Below are 12,117 nucleotides of genomic sequence, written 5' to 3'. Positions count from 1 at the left end.
GCCAACAGAAATACGCCCATGCCATTACGACCCACGAATCCACGCGGCGGTCATTCAAACGCGGTATTCCATTGGCGGGACACACCGGCGCGGTCAGAATACACACAAACGAACAAAACTCACCCACATTGGACGATTTGAATCCCACACACCTGATACACATACACACACCACTCCCACACACACAATACAATATAAAACACCCACCCACATCACCCACAAACCCCTACGCTTAAAAATTCGTAAAGAAGGCAAGAGCGAGACACCAGCATCCAAAACATAACAGCCACAGCCACTCAACACCATCACCCACACACTATCCACACACAAAACAACACACACCACCACACTCAACTCACTTAAATACACATACTCCACCCCACACATCATACACACCACCCCATGGCACCCCAAAGACAACCCCGCTTCACAGACGAAGAACTCAGGGTTATGGTGGAGGAAATCGTTCGTGTAGAGCCCCAGCTGTTCGGCACACAGATACAATACACCAGCATTGCCCGGAGGACGGAGCTATGGCAGAGGATTGTCGACAGGGTGAACGCAGTGGGACAGCACCCCAGAAATCGGGAAGACATCAGGAAGCGATGGAACGACCTACGGGGGAAGGTGCGTTCCATGGTATCCAGGCACAACATCGCCGTGCAGAAGACTGGCGGAGGACCCCCACCTCAACCCCCACAATTCACATCATGGGAGGAGGAAGTCTTGAACATCCTGCATCCTGACGGCCTCGCAGGAGTCGGCGGAGGAATGGATACTGGTAAGTTGAAGCTTCAATACTGCTTCCCCCCCACCTGCATGCCAAATCAGACCCCAACCCTCACCCCCATCCTCGAACCCCACCCTCACCCCCACCCCCACCCTCACCCCCACCCTCACCCCCACCACCATCCTCACCCCCACCACCATCCTCACCCCCACCACCATCCTCACCCCCACCCCCAGCACACCTATTCCCCGCCAATGTCTCACCATCACAACCCACACATCCCAAAACCTAGGCCTGCATGCGTCCACTAAGCATGGACACCCATCACCAAAGCATGCCCAATGCATATACACATCCCCCCCACAAGCCACCCTCACCAAAGCCCCTACACACGAATGCCAGCACTTGGGGACACGGGAACCCACAGATACACCCATATGCCACACATTGAAACTATAACCATACCTCTATACCCCTGCAGGACCCGACCGTCAACACACCGCGGCGGAGGGGCCAGAATTATCCACACCCCCCACCCAAGAGGCCGTCAGCGATGACAGCAGCTCTGTCGATCTGGACACCGATGACCAGCCCGGACCATCGGGGACCTCTGGACAGTCGGTTCCCCTCACACAGGCACAGGCCACTATAGACCCTAACCCCTCTGGGAACACCAGCACAGCTCCCACCCAGCGGGCCCATGCCTCTGTCTCCAGGGCGCGTCAATCTGCGGTGTGTCTACCACTACAGGGCACCCAGGATAACCCACCACCCCAACAACAACAGGGACCTGGGGGCAGTGGTAGTGGGCACACCGGCCAGGGGGCAGCGGCCCAGGGAAACAGGGCAACTCGGCGGGCAGCTGTGCGACAGGGGGGGGAGGAGAGGCCCAGGGAACCCACTCTCCACGAGGTCCTCACCACCATCATGGGAGCATACAACCGCTCCCAGGAGACGATGGCGACGGTACTGGCCCGGTTCCAGGAGATCCAGGTGCTGCAGGAGGAACACTATCGGGGGTACAGGGAGGACATCCGAGCCATCAACACCACCCTGGTTACCATGGTAGGGCTGCTGCAGGACCTCGTAAACAGCAGGGCGGACACTGAACAACACCCAAGGGCCCCTGCCACTAGCCGGGACCAAGAACAGCCATCCACCTCCGCCGGCGCTAGTGGACAGGAGGCCCCCGCACAGCAGCAGCCCACCAGACCCCCACCTCCTGCAGGAGAAGAACCACCCCGCAAGAGGGCCCTGAGATCTCGCAAGACAGAGTAGGATGTCAAGACCCCCGCCAGCAATGGATACCACCTGATGTCATCCCACTGTCCCACATTGTCACCCTGTCCATCCTCGAACTGCCCATGCTCCATCTCTCCACAGGCCTCTGGACAATGCACCTGTGTGACTGTTACTCTGGACTCTGCCATGGACATTCCTTCACCATAGCCCCCACCCACTTGAAACCACCCATCCCATTTTGAGCACTTCAATAAACACCTATTTTGCACCAAAATATCAGGAGTCTGGCTGTAATTTCAATAGATTGTAATTGACATGACAGTGCAAATATGTCCTTGTACATGGTGAAGTCAACAAACAGCTGCCACAAAGCTGTAGTCCATGGGGAAACGAAGCACAGGACTCGTAGTGGGGACCCCAGATCTGAAATAGGGAGGGAAAAGCCAAAACTCAGTCATCATACACTGGGGCAAATAGACAGGCAGCAGAGATGCTGCAGAGTAGTTAACATTTACTAAATTATCTTTGAAATGTTACCTGTGTCCTATTGGAAGTACTGTTCAATGATTCTGTCCCTGTTGTCTGTTTCAGCCCCGTCGTCTTCCTCCTCGTCACTCTCCTCAGGTTCCACCGCTGCCACAACACCACCGTCTCGACCATCCTCCTGCAGGAAAGGCACCTGGCGGCGCAAAGCCAGGTTGTGAAGCATGCAGCAGGCCACGATGATGTGACACACCTTCTTAGGTGAGTACATTAGGGATCCACCGGTCATATGCAGGCAGCGAAACCTGGCCTTTAGGAGGCCAAAGGTGCGTTCGATCACCCTCCTAGTACGCCCATGGGCCTCATTGTACCGTTCCTCTGCCCTGGTCCGGGGATTCCTTACTGGGGTCAGTAGCCACGACAGGTTGGGGTACCCAGAGTCCCCCACTAGCCATACACGGTGTCTCTGTAGCTGTTCCATCACGTAAGGGATGCTGCTATTCCTCAGGATGTAGGCGTCATGCACTGACCCTGGGAATTTGGCATTTACATGCGAGATGTACTGGTCAGCCAAACACACCACCTGGATGTTCATTGAATGGTAACTTTTTCTGTTCCTGTACACCTGCTCCCTGTCTCTTGGGGGAACCAAAGCCACATGGGTCCCATCAATGGCACCAATTACGTTGGGAATATGTCCAAGGGCGTAGAAATCACCCTTCACTGTAGCCAGTTCGCCCACCTCAGGGAAAATGATGTAGTTCCTCACGGATTTCATCAGGGCAGACAACACTCTGGATAACACCTTTGAAAACATGGGCTGAGACATCCCGGAAGCAATTCCCACGGTTGTCTGAAATGACCCACTTGCCAAGAAATGGAGTACTGACATGACCTGCACCAGAGGGGGAATCCCTGTGGGTTGGCGGATGGGGGACATCAGGTCGGGCTCCAGCCGGGCACACAGTTCATGGATAGTGGCACGGTTAAGACGGTAGGTCAGGATATTGTGGCGTTCTTCCATTGTCGACAGGTCCACCAGCGGTCGGTACACGGGAGGATTCATCGGTCTCCTCGCCCAACCCAGCGGACGGTGCCTAGGAAGGACAACATGGAGCACACAGTCAGGCAACCCACAGGTACGTACTCACAGCTAGCACAGTATACGATTCTCTATGCAGTGAATGGCGTGTCTGAGTGGCTATGCAAGGCCTAGGCCTGTGTGACGCAGTTGAAATTGAGCCATGTGGGCCCTGGAAATGGCGGCTGCCTGACCTGTGAAGTGTGACAATGGGATGTGAGGTCAATGCGCTGGCGTGGCACACCGCGGCGGGCGGCGGGCGAAGACCGCGGCGCGAAGCCGCATTGGTTAACATTGAAGCCTATGGGTTTCAGGAGCCAATGGCGAAGGGCGCCGGCGGTGGCGGGACGCACCGCCGCGGTACGCACCGCCGCGGACGTGACCGCCATTTTTGTATCTACTTATCCACTTGCGACTTGAACTTTCACAGGAGAGGACCTATACTGCAAGTGTTGCTGTGACCTCGGTCTGGAAGGGACAATGGCTGCTGCGACTGGGGAAAGGGCCCCTGCCTTCACTGGAGAGGAGTTGGAGAAACTTGTGGATGGGGTCCTCCCCCAGTATGCGCTACTCTACGGTCCTCCAGACCAACAAGTGAGTTTAATTCTATCTGGATTTGGGGCCACTGGCTGGCTTGGGGGCCTGGCGGGGATGGGGGGGCATGTTGGGCCTGGCGGGGGGCCTGGCGGGGATGGGGGGCATGTTGGGCATGGCGGGGGGGCCTGGCGGGGGGCCTGGCGGGGATGGGGGGCATGTTGGGCCTGGCGGGGGGCCTGGCGGGGATGGGGGGCATGTTGGGCATGGCGGGGGGGCCTGGCGGGGTGCCTGGCGGGGATGGGGGGCATGTTGGGCCTGGCGGGGGGCCTGGCGGGGATGGGGGGCATGTTGGGCATGGCGGGGGGCCTGGCGGGGGGCCTGGCGGGGATGGGGGGCATGTTGGGCCTGGCGGGGGGCCTGGCGGGGATGGGGGGCATGTTGGGCCTGGCGGGGGGCCTGGCGGGGATGGGGGGCATGTTGGGCATGGCGGGGGGTCTGGCGGGGGGCCTGGCGGGGATGGGGGGCATGTTGGGGCTGGCGGGGGGCCTGGCGGGGGGCCTGGCGGGGATGGGGGGCATGTTGGGCCTGGCGGGGGGGCCTGGCGGGGATGGGGGGCATGTTGGGCATGGCGGGGGGCCTGGCGGGGGGCCTGGCGGGGATGGGGGGCATGTTGGGCCTGGCGGGGGGCCTGGCGGGGATGGGGGGCATGTTGGGCATGGCGGGGGGGCCTGGCGGGGGGCCTGGCGGGGATGGGGGGCATGTTGGGCCTGGCGGGGGGCCTGGCGGGGATGGGGGGCATGTTGGGCATGGCGGGGGGCCTGGCGGGGGGCCTGGCGGGGATGGGGGGCATGTTGGGGCTGGCGGGGGGCCTGGCGGGGATGGGGGGCATGTTGGGCCTGGCGGGGGGCCTGGCGGGGATGGGGGGCGTTGGGCCACTGGAAAGGAAAATGCTGAGTAACTTGAACGTGGTATTTCTCCCTCCCTGTACGTGTCACATAGGTCCGCGCCCATGAGAAGATCGGGATTTGGCGTGCCATCGCCAAGGAAGTCCGGGCCCTGGGGGTCCACCATCGACGGGGCACCCACTGCCGCAAGAGGTGGGAGGACATCCGCCGCGGGACCAAGAAGACCGCCGAGTCTCTGCTGGGGATGGCCTCCCAACGTAGGCGGGGTGCCTGCCGTCAACTGAGCCCCCTGATGTTCCGGATCCTGGCGGTGGCCTACCCTGATTTGGATGGGCGCGTGAGGGCAGCACAGCAGACACAAGGGGGTGAGTCCAAGCATTATCTACTCTGTTGTTGCGCAGTGGAGGTGTCTGGGTGGGGGAGGAGGGCTGTGGGTCCCCCTAGGCCAGGGCGATATCTGTAGGCTGGGCACCCCCGTAAGCCCCTGTGTCCCCAGCCACCACCCTCAGTAGTGTGTCAGTACAGCCATCCCTGGGCCGTGTCATCCATGGGTGCAGTTGTCAACTCTAGGCGTGTAGGGCATGTTCCACGGAATGCGTAGCGGATCCCAAGTGCGCAACTTAGTGCAGGGGGCATCTGTGTCTGTCATGTCCGCTAACTGTACCGGAGATCCATGTAATCAATATCCCTTTATTTCTCTCTCCCCCCCCCCTTTTTGTTTGTCTTTCTGTGCTTGTGTGCATCAGCATCATCAGGCGGAGGAGAAGTGGCATCGGGGCAGGAGGGAGCTGCATCTCACATGGCCCAGGAGGGCCATGCCACAGAGTCAGACTGGACCAGTGAGACGGAGGGCGAGGGGAGCTCCACGACGGGGACGACTGGAGCCTGCAGCGACACGGACACGTCCTCGGAAGGGGGCTCCCTTGCGGGGGTGGCACCATCCGTGCCCCCCGCCATTACAGGTACAGCCGCCACCCAGCGCACCATCTCCGCCCTCCCAGCAGCCCCTCCGCGTTCGCCCCGTGCCCGCTCTGCCAGGAAGCCGGGCATCTCCTTCGCCCCAGGCACCTCAGGCCCTGCCCCTGTTACCCCCGCTGCCCTCAGTGAGGAGGTCATTGACCTCCTCCGAACGCTCATTGTTGGGCAGACTACCCTTTTGAATGCCATCCAGGGGGTGGAGAGGGAGGTTCATCGCAGCAATGCGTACCTGGAGGGCATTCATTCGGGTCAGGCTGCCCATCAGCGATCGTTCCAGGCTCTGGCCTCAGCACTGACGGCAGCCATTGTCCCTGTCTCCTGCCTGCCTCTACTAACTCCCTCCTCCCAGTCTCCTGTTCCTCTGCCTGTCCCACCCACACCATCAGACCAGCCTGCACACACCTCAACACCCAAGAGAAGCTCATCCAAACATAAGCACCACAGATCACGCAGACATTCACACACGCAACATTCCGATGCAGACATGCCAACAGTCACTACCACCTCTGTGACCCCCACCTCCTCGTCTCCCTCCTCCCTCCCTGTGACGTCTACACTCACACCTCCATTCACCTCACCATCAGCCAGTGTTTCCATCACCAGCACACCCTCCACTCCAGTCCGCACACGTGCAGTCACCACCCCCACTGCCATTTACACGTCCCCTGTGTCCTCTCCCACTGTGTCTGTCACCCCCTCTTCCACACCACACAAACGCAGCCACCCACCCACCCAACAGCCATCCACCTCACGACAGCCTATCCCTCCTGCACCTGCACCCAAAGACAGCAAACGTGACTCACCTAAAACCACATCCTCTCCCTCCACTCCCATTCCCACTGTACCTACCACTCTCCATTGTCCCAAGAAGCTCTTCCTCGCCACTACTAACTTCTTTCCTGACCCTGAGCCCCCCCCTCCTTCTCGTCGGGGTAAGAAGAGCACCTCAGCCACCACCAGCCCTGCAGCCCCCTTGACAAGGGTGCAGGGGTATTGGAGCCCGCCAGCCCGCATGTCTGGATCTTCGCCCAGCAGCAAGGGGACAGCCAGCCCACCCCCTGGGAAGAGGAGCAGAAGGCGGAAGGGGCGCCGCAGGAGCCCGCCTTCTACATCCCCCCCGGACACCACCCAGAGACAGTCACCAGCCACAGCTCCAAAGGGAGGAAAGGGCCACAGGCCGACGACTAAGGAGGGCAAGGGCAGCAAGTTGGAGAGGTCAGGCAGCAGGCCTGCTGCCCAGGAGGAGCCCACAACCCCCATAGCCGCTGCCCCGGGAGGAACCGGCACAGCTGCCCCGGGAGAGCCCACCAGCCCCATAGCCGCTGCCCAGGGAGGACCCAGCCCAGCTGGCCAGGAGGGCCCCACCACCCACAGCCCAGGTGGGCAGTGAAGGAGCACCATCCCCGCTGCCCAGGAGGGCACCACCAGGCATTTAGCAGTTGGCCATAGACCGTCCGCCGTCTCAAGAACCGCTGAACTGGGCCCTTCAAGGCAAGAAGCGCTGAACTGGGCCCCGCCGTCTCAAGAACCGCTGAACTGGGCCCTTCAAGGCAAGAACCGCTGAACTGGGCCCTTCAAGGCAAGAACCGCTGAACTGGGCCCCGCCGTCTCAAGAACCGCTGAACTGGGCCCTTCAAGGCAAGAACCGCTGAACTGGGCCCTTCAAGGCAAGAACCGCTGAACTGGGCCCCGCCGTCTCAAGAACCGCTGAACTGGGCCCTTCAAGGCAAGAACCGCTGAACTGGGCCCCGCCGTCTCAAGAACCGCTGAACTGGGCCCTTCAAGGCAAGAACCGCTGAACTGGGCCCTTCAAGGCAAGAACCGCTGAACTGGGCCCCGCCGTCTCAAGAACCGCTGAACTGGGCCCTTCAAGGCAAGAACCGCTGAACTGGGCCCTTCAAGGCAAGAACCGCTGAACTGGGCCCCGCCGTCTCAAGAACCGCTGAACTGGGCCCCGCCGTCTCAAGAACCGCTGAACTGGGCCCTTCAAGGCAAGAACCGCTGAACTGGGCCCTTCAAGGCAAGAACCGCTGGACTGGGCCCCGCCGTCTCAAGAACCGCTGAACTGGGCCCTTCAAGGCAAGAACCGCTGAACTGGGCCCTTCAAGGCAAGAAGCGCTGAACTGGGCCCCGCCGTCTCAAGAACCGCTGAACTGGGCCCTTCAAGGCAAGAACCGCTGAACTGGGCCCTTCAAGGCAAGAACCGCTGAACTGGGCCCCGCCGTCTCAAGAACCGCTGAACTGGGCCCCGCCGTCTCAAGAACCGCTGAACTGGGCCCCGCCGTCTCAAGAACCGCTGAACTGGGCCCTTCAGGGCAAGAACCGCTGGCCCTTTGGCAGACGTGGCAGGGCAGGATCTATCTCGGGCAGGGCTGCAGGATGTCCTCTGGCCAACTTGCCTCCTCCAGTGGCAGTGGGGTCTGTTATGGACTGTATGGACTGTGGCTTTGCTCTCCCCAGGATGGCCCAGTGGGCAGGCCACCCACTGTATGGACTGTATGGACTGTGGCTTTGCTCTCCCCAGGATGGCCCAGTGGGCAGGCCACCCACTGTATGGACTGTTTGGACTGTGGCTTTGCTCTCCCCAGGATGGCCCAGTCGGCAGGCCACCCACTGTATGGACTGTTTGGACTGTGGCTTTGCTCTCCCCAGGATGGCCCAGTGGGCAGGCCACCCACTGTCTGGACTGTGGCTTTGCTCTCCCCAGGATGGCCCAGTGGGCAGGCCACCCACTGTATGGACTGTTTGGACTGTGGCTTTGCTCTCCCCAGGATGGCCCAGTGGGCAGGCCACCCACTGTATGGACTGTATGGACTGTGGCTTTGCTCTCCCCAGGATGGCCCAGTGGGCAGGCCACCCACTGTATGGACTGTTTGGACTGTGGCTTTGCTCTCCCCAGGATGGCCCAGTGGGCAGGCCACCCACTGTATGGACTGTATGGACTGTGGCTTTGCTCTCCCCAGGATGGCCCAGTGGTCATGGAGTCCCCTCGTGGATCTGGCGTCGTGTACTCAAGTGGCTGAGGTGCCCCCCCTTCCCTTCCCCCTGAGGTGCCTGTCCTATTTTCTTTCTGATGCCCCTGCAGTGTTCTCTCCGTGGAGTTCTTGTCGTGGGACTGGGCCTTGCCCCTTTGCACAGGACCCCTGTGATCCACGGACAGTGGTTGGACTACATTTAGTAGCTGTATATATTTTGTACATAGTTTATTTATTTTTTGGGATTAATGGCGTACATATTTCAATATATCTGCCCGTTTATGATCTCTTCTTTTGGTCTTTGCATTATTTCGGAGGGGGGTGGTTTGTGGGTTGTGACAGTGATCTGTGGAAATGCATTGATGTGTGTGTTGTAGTGGGTGTGGGTGGGTGGGTGTGTGCCGGTAATCTTTTCCCTCCCCTGTGTCGTAGGTGCAGTACTCACCGATGTCTTCCACGCCGCCGGGCGTGCTCCTGGTATATGAGGAGGAATAGGAGTGCGGGGATGACCTGTAACTCTGGCTCCATACTGCCGGAATCTCGCCTGGAGTGCGTAGAGGTGAGCGTTTTCCCGTTCGTAGTCTGTTTCCGCCGTGTTCTTATCGGCGGTGCTCCCGCCCCGGAAAAGGTGGCAGATTGGTGGGTCGTAATAGGGTGGGCGGTACTTTGTCTGCCGCCGGGCTGTTGGCGGGAACCGCCGCGCTGTTTGTTTGTACCGCTGTGGCGGTCGGAGTGTTAAGTTGGCGGGCTGTGTTGGCGGTTCCCGCCAGGGTCAGAATGCCATTTTTAATACCGCCGGTCTGTTCGCGGTCCGACCGCCGCCTCTCCGCCGACCGCCAAGGTCAGAATGAGGGCCATAGTTTATTATCCTTTTGTTCTGAAAGACTTGCAGCTTTTGCTGCTGGCGGGGGGCTAAGCTCCTCCGCCCTTATGGAGGAGCCACCCGTGAATACAGTGCTTGTGGAAGAGTGGTTATAGCACAAAGTGATTTTCGCATGAATGCTGGGGCGGAACTATCAAGAGGTACAGAGATTGTAGGGGCTCAGGCCTGGGAGCGGCTAACTGAACCCCAATTACGGCTGCCCTTTACTATTCAACTTTGTTCCGGGTGTTTATTTGCCTTGCTAGCCTTTGAGCCTATAGCATTTTTGATAAGCTGTTGGCTCAGTGTCAGGGACCCTTGGCGAGTGAAACACAGTCTGCATGTATCACTCAGTGCAGAATTTAAAATCAAACAAGTTCAAAATGTGTATTTTCTAATAGAAAATCCTAGGCACTATTCACAGATGTAACTGTTATCTTAAACACAGGATTGGCACTACAGATACCTATTTTTACGATTGTCCGGAATACACAGAGGTTCTTGGCAGACATATATATATTTACTACTGGAGATTTCACCAGTGCGGAAAAATCTGTAGTAGTAAATCTAAAACGATAGAATTGGGAGTTCCAAAGTGTGGTGTACCTTAGAAATGTGCGCATGCCCAAAGGCTTATCTCGAGTCTCTTTCCACCCTGGAAATAGTAGGAGGTTTACTCCAGGCATGGCCTAGAGCAATTTCACTTCCAGGAAAGAAGGGCGAGCAGCTCACCCGGAGATCTTGTGAGGATGTAGGGGAAGGGCTTTCGTCACACGAAGAAATGTTTTCCTTCAAAGAAAAAAATGGGCTTTTACATAGGAGGCTTCATTCCTCCTGTGATGAGTTCTCCATTATGGAGCACTCTCAGTGTGGGAACAGGAGCCTTCAGAAAAAGTCACACGACATTCCCAGAACTACGCCTGTAATGCTGTGCATTGTAAATGCAAAAAACAAAATTGAAAACGTATATTCCGGTGGCGGAGTAAATATTCACCCTTACCTTTCTGGGCTTTTTTGTGAATAAGGACCCTTGTGTCTGTTCTTCAGCCCGGACCACTTTTCAGTAGTCTTTCTCACTGTAATCTAGGTCAACTAGTCTTCAGGTTTTGAACCCAATCGTAATGCTGAATGATTTTCAAAGACCAGTGCGATTCTGCACCACATATCTTGTCTAGCTGTCTCATATCTGGTCTCGAATGTCAAGCTATTGTAAGTGCAGACCACTCATGTATTATAACATTGGATTTACTTTTAAACTATAATAATGTGCTTTAAAGTACTGATTGAGTCAAAGTTAAACTGCACAGTGAACTAAAATAGTTTCCATGCTGGTTTGAAAACCAATCTTTTCAATATTTGTTTTTAGAAATAAATCGACCTAAAAACCTATGGGCAATTTAAATATTTCCTAGTATTTTTTCATTGTGTAGTAGAAAATCACTCTTACCTAGCAACGGCCAAAAAGATGCAATTATTAGTTTTGATGTCAAATGGCGAAAATTATGCACTTTACCCAAATACCCTTGGAAACAGTTTTGTAGTAATTTCCCTCTAAATTTGTTTTAAATGTTTTTTTCTATTTATAGGTGTGTCCGCTCAGTTATCTAGCACTCGTCTCCGGAGGAACACGTCTGTAGGGACTCCATTTTGGATGGCACCTGAGGTATGATTATAGTGGAGATAGAATGTATTTTGGTCAAACTGTCAAGTAATTAGCTTAATACTTCACATCAGCAGGTGACTTTTAACAGCAAACTGACAAGGGAGTACTGCCTTACTATATTTAACATAAAGAAGACACACAAATGGAATTAAACAAAACTGCTTGACTCAACATCCTCTCTGGGTCTGGAGAAAGGGTACATTGTGTTTCTAGGACATGCTGACTCCTTGTTTATCCAAATGGGTCTATGAGATCAATAGCTCATCTTCTCTCCACTCACAAACTTCTCAGTCTTCTTCATGACATGACCACAACACATCAATAGCAATCAATTTTATATGAATATGTGAATTAATTTAGCTGGCCTTTAAATTAATTCGCAATATCACGTTCTCCAATGAAAAATTTAAAGAAGTATTATATTATAGGCGTCCCTATTCCTCAAGTTTATCATGAGCAGGCAAAACCTTACTTATATATTGCAAGATGTCAAATATTCACAGCTCTATTTGTTGGCCTTCGTGGATGCGGTGCTGGTCTCTAACGTCTTAAGTGTAAATGTAAGTATGTGCCAGATTCCAGAGTTACTGCTTGCAGTGAATTTCAATCGATTTTTCGGATGCAGACTTTAGTGTGCTTATTTCATTTAATATGCTACAGA

General features: G+C 56.4%; 1 protein-coding gene across 1 annotated transcript in view; it reads left to right on the top strand.

The window, feature by feature from the left end:
• The window catches only part of MYO3A (myosin IIIA), a 1,274,985-nt gene that overhangs the window by 229,452 nt on the left and 1,033,416 nt on the right, over positions 1-12,117 (top strand). The window contains exon 5 of the mRNA XM_069211361.1: positions 11,380-11,456. Within this exon, the coding sequence (XP_069067462.1) occupies positions 11,380-11,456 (77 nt within the window). The remainder of the gene's footprint in view (positions 1-11,379; positions 11,457-12,117) is intronic.

The sequence above is a fragment of the Pleurodeles waltl genome, chromosome 10 (genome assembly GCF_031143425.1).
Source record: "Pleurodeles waltl isolate 20211129_DDA chromosome 10, aPleWal1.hap1.20221129, whole genome shotgun sequence".
In the NCBI taxonomy this organism is placed as follows: domain Eukaryota; kingdom Metazoa; phylum Chordata; class Amphibia; order Caudata; family Salamandridae; genus Pleurodeles; species Pleurodeles waltl.
Note: the sequence above shows the minus strand (reverse complement) of the source record. Positions and strands in the feature narration are given on the sequence as shown.